The following is a 17,883-nucleotide window of genomic DNA, read 5'->3' on the forward strand; positions in this document are numbered from 1 at the left end:
CTATATGGAGGGGAGATGGAGACACGAGGTGAGGACACAATCTATATGGAGGGGAGATGGAGACACGAGGTGAGGACACAATCTATATGGAGGGTAGATGGAGACACGAGGTGAGGACACAATCTATATGGAGGGGAGATGGAGACACGAGGTGAGGACACAATCTATATGGAGGGTAGATGGAGACACGAGGTGAGGACACAATCTATATGGAGGGGAGATGGAGACACGAGGTGAGGACACAATCTATATGGAGGGTAGATGGAGACACGAGGTGAGGACACAATCTATATGGAGGGTAGATGGAGACACGAGGTGAGGACACAATCTATATGGAGGGGAGATGGAGACACGAGGTGAGGACACAATCTATATGGAGGGGAGATGGAGACACGAGGTGAGGACACAATCTATATGGAGGGGAGATGGAGACACGAGGTGAGGACACAATCTATATGGAGGGGAGATGGAAACTTTGTTATGGGAAAATATCTTGTCTACCCAACGGTTCGTGGATCTAATAAGATCATCTATTAAATGGATGTTTGGGGGTCACCCTCCTGCTCCCAATAGAACAAAAAAAATCCAAATACAGAAGCCCCTTAACCCCTTACTGACATGTTCCGTACCTGTATCGGCTGCGGGCCTATGGAGAGGGTTTATGGCTGATCCCTCACAAGGTGGGAGTTTGCTGCATATTCCAGCAAATACCCGCGGTCAGTGATGGCAGCGATCACAAGTGTTAACTATGTAAATGCCTCCTGCGGCACGTGGGCGCCGCCATATTGTATTTGATCATTGGCCCCTGTGAAGCCATCGGGGGAGGGGCGATCAGTTACCATGACCTCCATCTCCATATACTGCCATAATGACCGTATACGGAAGGATCAGACAACCTAGGGTTAAAGTTCTGTTTGTATTGTTCTTAGAGCCATTAGCGTCGTCATGATAAACCTCTGCTGTATGCGGATGTTCACAGTGGATCAATCCGAGGGATCTATTCCGGTAATAATGGAAACAATTCAGGAATTTGGAGAACAATCAGGGCTTGTGGTGAACTGGTCCAAGTCTCAGCTCTTGCCCCTGGAAGATATTGATACGGATTGTATAGAGGAGCTGGAGGTTCTGCCAAGGGGGGAATGTCTTGATTATTTGGGGATAAACGTAGGGGCGAACCCCAGGACATATTTAGAGGATAACCTAGTACCGCTAACACAACGCATTAGGAATTCTCGCTATCTCAGGCAGACAGACTGGCGCTCATAAAGATGATACTGTTACCCCAATTACTATATGTCATCACAGCCTCGCCAATACGGATCAATAAAAAGATTTAACATCATTGAAAGGATGACGACCTCATCGGGGGAAGGAAGAGAAGTCAGAATTAAGAGGTAAAGGAGGACGGTCACTTCCCAATTGTTTCCTTTATTTCATATCCACAATGAGGAGGGGATGGGATTATAATCCAAGCTATAGCACAAGTATTAGGGATGAAGACCAGCAATGGGTTAATGCTATTAGAGTCCGGACGCTTAGGGGGGTACCATTATGTAATTGTTTTAGGAAAGTCTGTTTGATATAACCACCAGCACGAAATTCTCGCCATTATGGCAAAACAAGGAGTTAAAAGAGCTGGAGCACTTTCAGGGTAGAGCCTTCTGGGAACATAAAGGTATTCACCTAATCTCACAGGTCTGCACAGAAGGTAGGTTAATGGGGCAGATTTACTTACTCGGTCCATTCGCCATCCAGCGCCGCGTTCTCTGCACTGGATTCGGGTCCAGACGAGATTTATTAAGGCAGTTCCTCCGCCGTCCACCAGGTGGCGCTGCTGCGCTGAAAAGCATCGGAACGCGCTGGACTTCACCGAGCTGGACCAGGTGAAGGTAAGTGCAAGCTCCGTGACAGATTTTTTTCTTAAATGCAGAGTTTTTTCCGAATTTGTCGGGTTTTCGTACAGCCACGCCCCCCAATTTCCATCGCATGCATGCCAGCACTGATGCGCCACAATCAGATCGCGTGCGCCAAAATCCTGGGGCAATACAGGGAAAATCGGCGCAAATCGGAAATATTCGGGTAACACGTCGGGAAAACGCGAATCGGGCCCTTAGTAAATGACCCCCATTGTTTTTTGAGACATTGAAAGATATATTTAATATAAATAACCAAAATTTTTATAACTATATTCAGCTGATTCACAGAATAAAGAGCCTGGGAGAGAAGAAGAAGATTCTAGAAGTTAGGAATTATCACGTAATAGATTATTTCGAAAAGCTTAGTGATGGGAAAAACTATTATCTAAGATCTAAGATACATAAATATATAGTCACAAAAAATTCAGAGTTTCACGTTAGTAGAAGAAAGTGGGAAAGGGAAGTTGTCATATTATCCACAAAACAATGGTCAGGTATATATCACAACATGGACGTAGATAGTTCAGAACCAACCCGAATAATTCAGATTCTATACAGACCCGAGGAGGGGAAGACACAGTCAGAGAAGTGCTGAAAATGTCAGGAACCAAAGGCGGACTTTCTCCACATGATGGGGAATTGGGAAGGAGTTTTTAAATTTTGGGAGGAAGTGCACACAGAGCAAACAAAGGCATACAGCCATAAGTCCAGCACGAGATGGTGGAGAGGTAAAAGGATATTCTTTATTGTTCAAAGATTAAAAGCCTCCATACAGGACATCACAGGCGGCGCCACAGACCGACGCGTTTCGACACGACAGTGTCTTTATCAAGGTCTAACACAAACACATATGGACTTACTATTTGAAGAAACCGCGTCCAAGGAGCTCCGCCCCGCACCGCTGAGAAGCCTGTCACATGACCGGAGTCCAAATAGATATAATAAAACATCGCATTATAATAAAAACCATCAGCATGTCTGGCGAGATAACAGCACGGAGAAGGATACAGATGTTACATGCAATGAGGCGCAGTATTACTTAAAGCGTCTGGAACAGAGCATCAGATGTATCTTATTGGTCAGGAGGACTGAAAAGCATTACGAGCCGGCATGGATGAGCAAACCGTGGAGTGAACTCGTGGGTAAGTATAGACTGATATCTGTTACCACTTATCTGTACCACTTGTAGTATCTTAGTGAAATCGGTCTCGATAGCTTAGAATGATGTCCTGTCTGGCATTAAGGCCTTTGGGTGTCCTCATCTCTAGTGAAAAGATCCAGAAGGATTCCCTGTTCAATAACTTTCTCTGATGGTCTCCACCCCTCCTAGGGCGGTTAACCCTTTCAATAGCCTGCCACGTGAAGCCTGTGCAATCCCTATCATGTATATTCCTGAAGTGCCGTGAAACAGCAGATACATTGAGTGAGTTGCCAGTGACATCGGACAAGTGTCGGCGTAATCTAATTTTCAGCGGACCAGTGGTACAACCCACGTATTGGATCCTGCACACAGTGCACGAAATAACATTAACCACATGTGTGCTGTTGCAATTAACATAGGATTTCATAGTGTACTGTTTGCCCGTGGAGTAGGAGGAGACCTGATTACCCTGTGTGAGGTAGGAACACATTTTACACACCCGGTGCCCACATTTATGATTACCTGGGTATGCAAGCCACGTCGGGGTTACACCTGTTCTATTTTGGTATAAACTTGGGGAAAGTTGGTTTCCTAAAGTGGGAGCCCTTTTTGGAATGAATCTGATGCCATCTTTGACTATATTATACAATTCTGGATCTCTTGTCAGAATAGGGAGGTTTTTCTTAACGATGCCTTTTATAGCATTAAATTGTCTGCTGAATGGGGTGCTGAACGTAAGGGTGCTATCAGTCTGTGCCCCACTCCGAATTCTCTTTCTATTGTCACCATACAGTAGTTCTTGTCTGCTGACTGCCCCTATCCGATGTTCTGCCTGCCTGATAGTGTCAGGTTGGTAACCTCTCTCCTGTAACCTGTTAAACCCTTAAGGACGGAGGGTTTTTCGGCTCATTTCTCGCTCTCCAACTTCAAAAATCCATAACTTTTTCATTTTTCCGTGTACAGACCTGTGTGAGGGCTTATTTTGTGCGTAACAAATTTTACTTTCCCATGATGTTATTTATTTTAACATGCCGTGTACTGCGAAGCTGAAAAAAAATTCCAAATGTGGAAAAATTGAAAAAAAACCGCACGTGCGTCACGTTCTTGTGGGCTCAGTTTTTACGACTTTCACTCTTCGCTCCAAATAACATGCCTACTTTATTCTTTGGTTCGGTGCGATCGCGGTGACACCAGATTTATAGGTTTTATTGTGTTTTATTACATTTTCAAAAATTAAACGAATGTGTACAAAAAAGAAAAAAAATTTTTTGCCATCTTCTGACGCTAATAACTTTTTCATACTTTGGCGCACGGAGATGTGTGAGGAGTCATTTTTTGCGAAATGAGGCGACGTTTTCATTGCTACCATTCTGAGGTCTGTGCGACATTTTGATCATTTTTTATTTCATTTTTTATGTTATGTAAAAAGGTGTAAAAGTCGCATTTCGGACATTTGGGCGCCATTTCCCGCCTCGGAGGTCACCGCCGGCCGTAACCGTTTTTATATTTTGATAGATCGGGCATTTTGGGACGCGGCGATACCTAATATGTTTGTGATTTTTACTGTTTATTATGTTTTATATCCGTTCTAGGGAAAGGGGGGTGATTTGAACTTTTAATATTTTATTAATTTTTTTTATTTTTTAAACTTTTTTTTTTTCTTTTTTTTTTCACTATCTTTTAGACCATCTAGGGTACATTAACCCTAGATGGTCAGATCGCTGCTACCATATACTGCAATACTTCTGTATTGCAATATATGGCATTTTTGCAGCACATTCATTACAATGAGCCACTGGCTCATTGTAATGAATCTGCAGCTGCCAGATAGCCTCGTGTCAAAAGAAGACACGAGGCTACCATGGCAACCGATCGCCGCCCCCCGATGACGTTCGGGGGCGTGGCGATCGAAAAAAAAGATGGCGGCGCCCGGCGGCAACGGGGGGGTTAATAGCCGCGATCGGTGCTAGCACTGACCGCGGTTATTAGCGGTGGGGGTTTTATGCATTATGCAAAAACCCCCACCTTTGTATGAAGAGGACTCAGCCCGTGAGCCCTCTTCATACATCCCTTATACCTTAGCGTTAGCTTAGCGTTAAGGGGTTAAAGAGGGATAATGTTTCCTGTTTGAGACATTCATCCTCTGAGCAGTTCCTCTTGGTCCTGACCAGCTCCCCATACGGAATGTTATTCTTAACATGCAGCGGGTGACATGAGGAGGCTTGTAAAATTGAGTTTCCAGCAGTCTCCTTACGATATGGGGCCACACATACCCGTTCCTGTATCCCCCTCAAGATAACATCCAAAAACAGGACATGATCCCCCCCCAAAATGATAGGTGAAAACCAGGATCATATCATTTCTATTCAGGTAGAGGGCAAACTCCTGGAAGAGAGACCCGCTCCCGGTCCACACCCACACCAGGTCATCTATATACCTCCCCAACCACCTGATCAAAATCAACAGTTGGAGAAAAATGTAACCCTTTACTAAGGACTAAAGTCTGTTGTTCAGTCAAGGTATAACTGGATAAATTGAGCACAGAAAGTTCTACTTGCGGTTTCGGTTTCTCCTGGTGTTCATTCCACCTCCTTTTGTGTTTCCTCCCGGCCCGCCTGCCTTTAGTCCTTAGTAAAGGGTTACATTTTTCTCCAACTGTTGATTTTGATTTGTTGCCACTATTTTGGATATAAATAGATTTGCTCGCAGTATTACAGTGAGGAATCATTTCTCTAAGCCTTCTCTTTTAGAAGGTAACCCTGTTGAACCTATATCTGTTGAATCTGATGCCCCTTCTTCAGGTAACCTTAATCCCTGTCTAGAGGAAATGTCTGCTTTAACTCATGATTGTCCCAACTTTGATGAACAAGCAAGTGCGCTTACTCTTAAATCGTTACTATGTGAATCCTGCCCTAAAAGCGGTGTTACGAATAGCAGGTTTCTCACTAGTAACCGGGAATTCTACCCTATTATGTCACGTACATCCAATCTGGATAGGTTTCAAGAGGCCATAGAAAGGGACCTCATTGAATTGAAGAATATTTGTGACAGGTCCAGAAATAAGTCCTCTAACCTATCCAGAGAGGAAACCAGAGCCCTTGTCCAACTTAAGAAAAACAGGGACATTGTTGTGCGCCAGGCAGATAAGGGGGTTCAGTGGTCATCTTAGATGCCACCCTCTATGAAAGGGAGAATATGGCCATGTTAAACAATACCAATACATATAGAAAGGTCACCAGTGACCCCACTTCAACCTGTCTCCTTAAGTTAAAAAATCTTTTACATGAGGGTGTTAGTATGGGGGTTCTAGACACCAAAATGCGAGATTTTCTGTATGTGAAGAACCCCATCACACCTGTTTTCCACTCCCTCCCGAAAACACATAAAGGGGTCTTCCCGCCACCACTACGTCCAATAGTGGCAGGTATTGGAAGTTTAGGGGAAAGATTAGGGGCTTGGGTTGATCACTTTTTACAACCCCTCACCAGAATCTCCCCCACATTCCTTAGAGACACTAAACATGTCCTCCAAATAGTAGATAAATTAGAGTGGCAGGACACATATAGTTGGGCCACTACGGACCTAGTGGCACTATACTCGTCCATTCCCCACAACCTTGGACTATATTATTTGAGCAAACATCTAGACACCTACAGTAACTACACTAGTGAGTTGAAAGAATTTTTACTCCTGGCCACAGAATTCTTGCTCAAAAATATATATCTTTTATTTAACGACCAGTTCTTCTTTCAGGTAGAGGGCGCTCCCATGGGGGCCAAATTTTCTCCCTCATTTGCTAACATCTACATGATTCAATGGGAGGAGAGATTTGTGTTCTCGGTCGATAACCCGCACCGGGCATCTATCAGGTGGTTGGGGAGGTATATAGATGACCTGGTGTGGGTGTGGACCGGGAGCAGGTCTCTCTTCCAGGAGTTTGCCCTCTACCTGAATAGAAATGATATGATCCTGGTTTTCACCTATCATTTTGGGGGGGATCATGTCCTGTTTTTGGATGTTATCTTGAGGGGGACAGAGGAACGGGTATGTGTGGCCCCATATCGTAAGGAGACTGCTGGAAACTCAATTTTACAAGCCTCCTCATGTCACCCGTTACATGTTAAGAATAACATTCCGTATGGGGAGCTGGTCAGGACCAAGAGGAACTGCTCAGAGGATGAATGTCTCAAACAGGAAACATTATCCCTCTCTAACAGGTTACAGGAGAGAGGTTACCAACCTGACACTATCAGGCAGGCAGAACATCGGATAGGGGCGGTCAGCAGACAAGAACTACTGTATGGTGACAATAGAAAGAGAATTCGGAGTGGGGCACAGACTGATAGCACCCTTACGTTCAGCACCCCATTCAGCAGACAATTTAATGCTATAAAAGGCATCGTTAAGAAAAACCTCCCTATTCTGACAAGAGATCCAGAATTGTATAATATAGTCAAAGATGGCATCAGATTCATTCCAAAAAGGGCTCCCACTTTAGGAAACCAACTTTCCCCAAGTTTATACCAAAATACAACAGGTGTAACCCCGACGTGGCTTGCATACCCAGGTAATCATAAATGTGGGCACCGGGTGTGTAAAATGTGTTCCTACCTCACACAGGGTAATCAGGTCTCCTCCTACTCCACGGGCAAACAGTACACTATGAAATCCTATGTTAATTGCAACAGCACACATGTGGTTAATGTTATTTCGTGCACTGTGTGCAGGATCCAATACGTGGGTTGTACCACTGGTCCGCTGAAAATTAGATTACGCCGACACTTGTCCGATGTCACTGGCAACTCACTCAATGTATCTGCTGTTTCACGGCACTTCAGGAATATACATGATAGGGATTGCACAGGCTTCACATGGCAGGCTATTGAAAGGGTTAACCGCCCTAGGAGGGGTGGAGACCATCAGAGAAAGTTATTGAACAGGGAATCCTTCTGGATCTTTTCACTAGAGACGAGGACATCCAAAGGCCTTAATGCCAGACAGGACATCATTCTAAGCTATCGAGACCGATTTCACTAAGATACTACAAGTGGTACAGATAAGTGGTAACAGATATCAGTCTATACTTACCCACGAGTTCACTCCACGGTTTGCTCATCCATGCCGGCTCGTAATGCTTTTCAGTCCTCCTGACCAATAAGATACATCTGATGCTCTGTTCCAGACGCTTTAAGTAATACTGCGCCTCATTGCATGTAACATCTGTATCCTTCTCCGTGCTGTTATCTCGCCAGACATGCTGATGGTTTTTATTATAATGCGATGTTTTATTATATCTATTTGGACTCCGGTCACGTGACAGGCTTCACAGTGGCGCGGGGCGGAGCTCCTTGGACGCGGTTTCTTCAAATAGTAAGTCCATATGTGTTTGTGTTAGACCTTGATAAAGACACTGTCGTGTCGAAACGCGTTGGTCTGTGGCGCCGCCTGTGATGTCCTGTATGGAGGCTTTTAATCTTTGAACAATAAAGAATATCCTTTTACCTCTCCACCATCTCGTGCTGGATTTATGGCTGTATGCCTTTGTTTGCTGTGTCTACGGTCACGCTCCTGACCGGTCCGTGCACACTAGGAGAGGGGTCGTCCACATTTGTGGTGTGAGCCGGGGCTGGAGGTACTTGTTACCGACTGCATATTTTTTTCTTTGAAGTGCACACAGAGATCTGTCGAGCAACGAGCTTGAAGGTCCCTATGACACCCGATGTCCTGGAGTGATATTGTCGGTCCTATACATTTCATTACTACAAGTAGCACGATGTACGATGGTTTATGTTTGGAAGTCCCCGAAAAAGCCCAATATAGTAGAGTGGGGAAATAGGCAAAATAAAATAAAAAAGTTCCAGGAGATCAAATATTCAGACCTAGGGAAAGGGGAAATCTGCCCGAAAAAATGGGAAAATAGAGCAGAACGAGGGGGGGGGGGGGGATTATACATTTCTGATCGGACACTCGTCGCTTCCAGAGCTGTACTTCTGCTCTGGGAAGGTTAATATTAAGGTTAGAATGAATGATCTAGAACTGGAAATATATAGAGCGTTTAGATGATTGCAGATTACATGATATGTCGGCTACAATTCTTGTTTGTATTAATCATGTGTGCCTAAAAATTCAATAAAAAGATGTTTAAAAAAAATGTAAAAAAAAAAATGGTGGCCTTGAAGACGTCATCCAAAGTGAAAGAGGAAAAAGGGCCTTGGCGTTAAGGGGTTAATTCAGAAAAATGATTTCTCGGGTACCGATGGATCAGGGGTTCCTCCCCTCCCAAGAAGCTAAAGATGGAGATCACCAACCTACAGCGTAACCTAGAGGACTCCAATCATGCCCCACATGGCTCTCCACACGCATGCGCTCAGCTCCAGGACTTGGCCTTTGACCTCTGTGATGGAAGTTACTAGAAACCCCCCCGAGCGCCTCCTCTACTGACACATCCGGCTCCTCCCACTGTGGCTGATGGGGTCTCCCCTTCCTGCGTCCGGGGGGTCCGCACAGTTATAGTAGGAATCGCGGATCCATGCGCTGACCAGGAAGATGTGAATGATAAGTTTGTAGGGCAGAGACATCGCAGCCAATCTGGAGGCTAATACTGGTGTCACCGGCCGTCCAGCCCTCCGCCCCCTCCCCCGCTTTATGGCGCCGCTGGAGCCGGGAGTTTTATGGTTATTAAAGGAAATCACCACTAACAGAAAAATAAAAAAAGACTTCAAGTCTCGTCCGCACCTCGATCCCAGCGCAATCCATCACTGGTCCTGAAGAAGAGAAACTGAGAATTAGCAGCACAGATTATAGGGACAAGATGTCCAGTGCTCCAGGCTGCTAATTATGCACGCCTCTTGTGTGAAGCCGCCTCCCTCAACCACGCCTCTTGTGTGAAGCCGCCTCCCTCGGCCACGCCTCTTGTGTGAAGCCGCCTCCCTCGGCCACGCCTCTTGTGTGAAGCCGCCTCCCTCGGCCACGCCTCTTGTGTGAAGCCGCCTCCCACCCCCATACCTCTTGTGTGAAGCCGCCTCCCTCGGCCACGCCTCGTGTGAAGCCGCCACCCTCGGCCACGCCTCTTGTGTGAAGCCGCCACCCTCGGCCACGCCTCTTGTGTGAAGCCGCCTCCCTCGGCCACGCCTCTTGTGTGAAGCCGCCTCCCTCGGCCACGCCTCTTGTGTGAAGCCGCCTCCCTCGGCCACACCTCTTGTGTGAAGCCGCCTCCCTCGGCCACGCCTCTTGTGTGAAGCCGCCTCCCTCGGCCACGCCTCTTGTGTGAAGCCGCCTCCCTCGGCCACGCCTCTTGTGTGAAGCCGCCTCCCTCGGCCACGCCTCTTGTGTGAAGCCGCCTCCCTCGGCCACGCCTCTTGTGTGAAGCCGCCTCCCTCGGCCACGCCTCTTGTGTGAAGCCGCCTCCCTCGGCCACGCCTCTTGTGTGAAGCCGCCTCCCTCGGTCACGCCTCTTGTGTGAAGCCGTCTCCCTCCCCTGGGATGAAGGTGTCCTGTGTTTCTCTCAGCGGTTTCTTAGTGATGAGGGTTTTGCAGGGACAGGAGACGTTTAGGAAGATTGGCACATAATGTGACCGGAGCTCCTGATGTCCACGATGATCGACCCGAATGTCTCGGGGTTTGGCTGTATTACATCACTGAATAAGAGCCGCTCCCTGTCCAGAACATCCTGAGTGCGGCTTCTCCTCCATCGGATCCACCAGCAGAACGTCCTCACTACTCCTGTCTTATTGGTAAAAGTTATAATCACAGGAGCGTAAACGCGCATAAAAGCAGGACGCCAACTGCACGTGGAGGAGGAGGAGGACATGGAAGAGGAGGAGGAGCACATGGAGGAGCACATGGAGGAGAAGGAGGAGGACATGGAAGAGGAGGAGGAGCACATGGAGGAGCACATGGAGGAGAAGGAGGAGGACATGGAAGAGGAGGAGGAGGACATGGAAGAGGAGGAGGAGGAGGACATGGAAGAGGAGGAGGAGGAGGACATGGAAGAGGAGGAGGAGGAGGACATGGAAGAGGAGGAGGAGGAGGACATGGAAGAGGAGGAGGAGGAGCACATGGAAGAGGAGGAGGAGGACATGGAAGAGGAGGAGGAGGACATGGAAGAGGAGGAGGAGGACATGGAAGAGGAGGAGGAGGACGAGGAGGAGCACATGGCAGAGGAGGAGCACATGGCAGAGGAGGAGCACATGGCAGAGGAGGAGCACATGGAAGAGAAGGAGGAGGACATGGAAGAGGAGGAGGAGGACATGGAAGAGGAGGAGGAGGACATGGAAGAGGAGGAGGAGGAGGACATGGAAGAGGAGGAGGAGGAGGACATGGAAGAGGAGGAGGAGGAGGACATGGAAGAGGAGGAGGAGGACATGGAGGAGCACATGGAGGAGGAGCACATGGCAGAGGAGGAGCACATGGAAGAGAAGGAGGAGGACATGGAAGAGAAGGAGGAGGAGGACATGGAAGAGAAGGAGGAGGAGGACATGGAAGAGGAGGAGGAGGAGGACATGGAAGAGGAGGAGGAGGAGGACATGGAAGAGGAGGAGGAGGACATGGAGGAGCACATGGAGGAGGAGGACATGGCAGAGGAGGAGGACATGGCAGAGGAGGAGGACATGGAGGAGGAGGAGGACATGGAGGAGGAGCACATGGAATAGAAGGAGCAGATGGAGGAGGAGGAGCACATGGAATAGAAGGAGCACATGGAGGAGGAGCACATGGAGGAGGAGCACATGGAGGAGGAGGAGCACATGGAAGAGGAGGAGCACATGGAAGAGGAGGAGCACATGGAAGAGGAGGAGCACATGGAAGAGGAGGAGCAGATGGAGGAGCAGATGGAGGTGGAGGAGCACACGGAGGAGGAGGAGCACACGGAATAGAAGGAGCATATGGAAGAGGAGGAGCACATGGAAGAGGAGGAGCACATGGAATAGAAGGAACAGATGGAGGAGGAGGAGCATATAGAAGAGGAGGAGCACATGGAGAAGGAGGAGCACATGGCAGAGGAGGAGCACATGGAGGAGGAGGAGCACATGGAGGAGGAGGAGCACATGGAGGAGGAGGAGCACATGGAATAGAAGGAACAGATGGAGGAGGAGGAGCATATAGAAGAGGAGGAGCACATGGAGGAGCAGCACATGGCAGAGGAGGAGCACATGGAGGAGGAGGAGCACATGGCAGAGGAGGAGCACATGGAGGAGGTGGAGGACATGGAATAGAAGGAGCAGATGGAGGAGGAAGAGCACATGGAATAGAAGGAGCAGATGGAGGAGGAAGAGCACATGGAATAGAAGGAGCACATGGAATAGAAGGAGCAGATGGAGGAGGAAGAGCACATGGAATAGAAGGAGCTCACCAAGATGGCCGCTGTCCCTAACATTCAAGCACAAGCGTGGAGTTGTTTCTTTGGGCACCTCCATCACCACGAGGTAAGTGACCCTGGAGCCGCCCTTGTCAGGAAGGATTACTCATCCCACAGACCCACAACACCCATCATCCAGGGCCCAAGTCAGCAAATATCTGGCGTCACCAGCATTTCCCTCCTTCCCCTCCTCGCTGAGCACAGAGCGGCCCCCGGTGCCCCATCAGGAGACTACCTCAGGGGCCCCACAACATCCCCCTCCTGCTTGTGACCCTGGCTTCATGCTGTAGCTTCACCGGCTGTTACACTGTGTAGCCCTCCCCCTCTACACCCTATCAGCACTAGCTACTGTGTAACAACCTGTGAAGCTGCAGCACAGAGGGGCTCTGGTAACACCCCAGGAGCCCTTCAGGCCTATTAGCACGAATGAAAAGGAAGAGGCCATGGAAGACAATGAGCGCAGTCCTGGTGCCGCATCTATCAGTAATTCCTGGGTGTAGCAGGACTCTTCCTCTAGGGATTTTTATTTCTCCTCTTCGTTACATAATTAAACTTGTGGTGAATGTCGTGTTCATCAGCAGGAGCCCGGGCTGTGACCCTGCGGCCGCTCCCTGACCCACACCCTGCCCCGCCCACTGACCCCCAGCCCCGCCCCGCACAACGCCTGCAGCACACACCTGTGTTGTTAGTTACCTGCAGACAGGACATCAGAGACTGCAGCAGAGGGGACTACCACCCTCATCATCATCACCAGCAGCAGAGGGGACTACCACCCTCATCATCATCACCAGCAGCAGAGGGGACTACCACCCTCATCATCATCACCAGCAGCAGAGGGGACTACCACCCTCATCATCATCACCAGCAGCAGAGGGGACTACCACCCTCATCATCATCACCAGCAGCAGAGGGGACTACCACCCTCATCATCATCACCAGCAGCAGAGGGGACTACCACCCTCATCATCATCACCAGCAGCAGAGGGGACTACCACCCTCATCATCATCACCAGCAGCAGAGGGGACTACCACCCTCATCATCATCACCAGCAGCAGAGGGGACTACCACCCTCATCATCATCACCAGCAGCAGAGGGGACTACCACCCTCATCATCATCACCAGCAGCAGAGGGGACTACCACCCTCATCATCATCACCAGCAGCAGAGGGGACTACCACCCTCATCATCATCACCAGCAGCAGAGGGGACTACCACCCTCATCACCAGCAGCGGGGACCCCCCAGTTGGTAGAGGATGGGGGTCCCACTCCTCCTGCTCCTCACTGCTCTCTGCTACATCCACTCTGCTCAGGGACAAGGTGAGAGATGGAAGTGGTACTGTGCCTGTGTTATATACAGAGCGGGGGGGGGGGGGGGGGGAGTGGTACTGTGCCTGTGTTATATACAGAGCGGGGGGGGGGAGTGGTACTGTGCCTGTGTTATATACAGAGCGGGGGGGGGGGGGAGTGGTACTGTGCCTGTGTTATATACAGAGGGGGGGGAGTGGTACTGTGCCTGTGTTATATACAGAGCGGGGGGGGGTAGTGGTACTGTGCCTGTGTTATATACAGAGCGGGGGGGGGGGGGTACTGTGCCTGTGTTATATACAGAGCGGGGGGGGGGGGAGTGGTACTGTGCCTGTGTTATATACAGAGCGGGGGGGGAGTGGTACTGTGCCTGTGTTATATACAGAGCGGGGTGGGGGGGAGTGGTACTGTGCCTGTGTTATATACAGAGCGGGGGGGGGGGAGTGGTACTGTGCCTGTGTTATATACAGAGCGGGGGGGGGGGAGTGGTACTGTGCCTGTGTTATATACAGAGCGGGGGGGGGGAGTGGTACTGTGCCTGTGTTATATACAGAGCAGGGGGGGGGGGAGTGGTACTGTGCCTGTGTTATATACAGAGCGGGGGGTGGGGGGGAGTGGTACTGTGCCTGTGTTATATACAGAGCGGGGGGGGGGGAGTGGTACTGTGCCTGTGTTATATACAGAGGGGGGGGGAGTGGTACTGTGCCTGTGTTATATACAGAGCGGGGGGGGGGAGTGGTACTGTGCCTGTGTTATATACAGAGCGGGGGGGGGGAGTGGTACTGTGCCTGTGTTATATACAGAGCGGGGGGGGGGGGGAGTGGTACTGTGCCTGTGTTATATACAGAGCGGGGGGGGGGGAGTGGTACTGTGCCTGTGTTATATACAGAGCGGGGGGGGGGGAGTGGTACTGTGCCTGTGTTATATACAGAGCGGGGGAGTGGTACTGTGCCTGTGTTATATACAGAGCGGGGGGGGGGGAGTGGTACTGTGCCTGTGTTATATACAGAGCGGGGGGTGGGGGGGAGTGGTACTGTGCCTGTGTTATATACAGAGCGGGGGGGGGGAGTGGTACTGTGCCTGTGTTATATACAGAGTGGGGGGGGGGAGTGGTACTGTGCCTGTGTTATATACAGAGCGGGGGGGGGGGGGAGTGGTACTGTGCCTGTGTTATATACAGAGCGCGGGGGGGGGAGTGGTACTGTGCCTGTGTTATATACAGAGCGGGGGGGGGGGGGGGAGTGGTACTGTGCCTGTGTTATATACAGAGCGGGGGGGGGGGGGAGTGGTACTGTGCCTGTGTTATATACAGAGCGGGGGGGGGGGGAGTGGTACTGTGCCTGTGTTATATACAGAGCGGGGGGGGGGGAGTGGTACTGTGCCTGTGTTATATACAGAGCGGGGGGGGGGGAGTGGTACTGTGCCTGTGTTATATACAGAGCGGGGGAAGGCCCTGTGACTTATGACCTATGGAGGGGCTTATTCCCTATGTGGGAGGGGTCAGTGACCTCCGTTCCCTTCTCCAGCGGTATTCCTGGATCTTCCGGCCACAGTCTCGGTCCCGGAGAGCTCAGCCAATGGCGCCGTCATCTCCAACCTCACCCTGGTGAACTGCAGCAGCAGCAACCCGAGCGTCACCATCAGCCGAGTCATTCCCGCAGCAGAATACTTCAACCCCCCGACACAGACCCGGATCAGCGCCGACGAGTACGCCCTACAGGTGAGCCAGAGGAGGCCTTATATACAGGGAAGTAGTACTGTGCACCGGCCTTATATACAGGGAAGTAGTACTGTGCACCGGCCTTATATACAGGGAGGTAATGCTGTGCACTGTCCTTATATACAGGGAGGTAGTACTGTGCACTGTCCTTATATACAGGGAGGTAGTACTGTGCACCGGCCTTATATACAGGGAAGTAGTACTGTGCACCGGCCTTATATACAGGGAAGTAGTACTGTGCACCGGCCTTATATACAGGGAGGTAGTACTGTGCACCGGCCTTATATACAGGGAAGTAGTACTGTGCACCGGCCTTATATACAGGGAGGTAGTACTGTGCACCGGCCTTATATACAGGGAGGTAGTACTGTGCACCGGCCTTATATACAGGGAGGTAGTACTGTGCACCGGCCTTATATACAGGGAGGTAGTACTGTGCACCGGCCTTGTAAATAGGGAGGTAGTACTGTGCACCGGCCTTGTATACAGGGAGGTAGTACTGTGCACCGGCCCCGTATACAGGGAGGTAGTACTGTGCACCGGCCCCGTATACAGGGAGGTAGTACTGTGCACCGGCCCCGTATACAGGGAGGTAGTACTGTGCACCGGCCCCGTATACAGGGAGGTAGTACTGTGCACCGGCCCCGTATACAGGGAGGTAGTACTGTGCACCGGCCCCGTATACAGGGAGGTAGTACTGTGCACCGGCCCCGTATACAGGGAGGTAGTACTGTGCACCGGCCCCGTATACAGGGAGGTAGTACTGTGCACCGGCCTTGTATACAGGGAGGTAGTACTGTGCACCGGCCCCGTATACAGGGAGGTAGTACTGTGCACCGGCCTTATATACAGGGAGGTAGTACTGTGCACCGGCCTTATATACAGGGAGGTAGTACTGTGCACCGGCCTTATATACAGGGAGGTAGTACTGTGCACCGGCCCCGTATACAGGGAGGTAGTACTGTGCACCGGCCTTATATACAGGGAGGTAGTACTGTGCACCGGCCTTATATACAGGGAGGTAGTACTGTGCACCGGCCTTATATACAGGGAGGTAGTACTGTGCACCGGCCCCGTATACAGGGAGGTAGTACTGTGCACCGGCCTTATATACAGGGAGGTAATACTGTGCACGGCCTTATATACAGGGAGGTAGTACTGTGCACTGGCCTTATATACAGGGAGGTAGTACTGTGCACCGGCCTTATATACAGGGAGGTAGTACTGTGCACCGGCCTTATATACAGGGAGGTAGTACTGTGCACCGGCCTTATATACAGGGAGGTAGTACTGTGCACCGGCCCCGGCACCCCCCCATGTCGGGGGGGCGTTAGTGTGAATGATTTTTAATAAGCAGATAAAGTGTGTGTGTGGATTCCTAATGTATGAATGTCAGTGAGGAAGAACCTAACAGAGAACGAACAAATGAGAACAGCGTGGGATCTCTAATACCCTTATAGTGGAGCAGACTGACTGGTGAATACTAACTGCCAGCGACTCGCTCACGGGTTCCAAGCGACACAGTGGATCTATGAATGCAGTGGCGTCTGTAGAAAGCACCCTGAGGGCCACTGTGTGCATGAGATAGAACGAGATGGCCCAATGTAATCGCTATTTGGCGTGTGCCTGTGATTATATGAGAGCGAATTGTTACTGTATCTATTCATAGAACAGGGAAACTTGCAACATTGTAGCCTCTACTATCAATAAATAAAACAATAAAGGACCATCAAGCTGACAGCACGATAGCGACATCTAGTGTTGCCTTTGGGTACACAGTGAGATCCCAAGGATTCTCTAAGATAATCTTCCTCCTTCCATTGAAGTAGTACTGTGCACTATATATATATATAGATACAGGAGAAGTAGTACTGTGCACTATATATATATATATAGATACAGGAGAAGTAGTACTGTGCACTATATATATATATATATATAGATACAGGAGAAGTAGTACTGTGCACTGTATATATAGATACAGGAGAAGTAGTACTGTGCACTGTATATATAGATACAGGAGAAGTAGTACTGTGCACTGTATATATATACACAGGAGAAGTAGTACTGTGCACTGTGTATATATACAGGAGAAGTAGTACTGTGCACTGTATATATATACAGGAGAAGTAGTACTGTGCACTGCCCATATATACAGGAGAAGTAGTTCTGTGCACTGTATATATAGATACAGGAGAAGTAGTACTGTGCACTGTATATATACAGGAGAAGTAGTACTGTGCACTGTATATATACAGGAGAAGTAGTACTTTGCACTGTATATATAGATACAGGAGAAGTAGTACTGTGCACTGTGTATATAGATACAGGAGAAGTAGTACTATGCACTATATATATATATATATAGATACAGGAGAAGTAGTACTGTGCACTGTATATATACAGGAGAAGTAGTACTTTGCACTGTATATATAGATACAGG

General features: G+C 49.4%; 1 protein-coding gene and 1 pseudogene across 1 annotated transcript in view; both read left to right on the plus strand.

The window, feature by feature from the left end:
- Nucleotides 1-10,886: 10,886 nt before the first annotated feature.
- On the plus strand, nucleotides 10,887-11,930 carry LOC140108617 (uncharacterized; annotated as a pseudogene).
- A 1,158-nt stretch (nucleotides 11,931-13,088) lies between these two features.
- Nucleotides 13,089-17,883, plus strand: part of CDHR4 (cadherin related family member 4) — a 38,356-nt gene continuing 33,561 nt past the window's right edge. Inside the window, exons 1-2 of the mRNA XM_072131869.1 lie at nucleotides 13,089-13,732; nucleotides 15,247-15,440. Of these exons, the coding sequence (XP_071987970.1) occupies nucleotides 13,669-13,732; nucleotides 15,247-15,440 (258 nt within the window). The 5' untranslated portion in view covers nucleotides 13,089-13,668. The remainder of the gene's footprint in view (nucleotides 13,733-15,246; nucleotides 15,441-17,883) is intronic.

Source organism: Engystomops pustulosus, unplaced genomic scaffold (genome assembly GCF_040894005.1).
Source record: "Engystomops pustulosus unplaced genomic scaffold, aEngPut4.maternal MAT_SCAFFOLD_159, whole genome shotgun sequence".
NCBI lineage: Eukaryota > Metazoa > Chordata > Amphibia > Anura > Leptodactylidae > Engystomops > Engystomops pustulosus.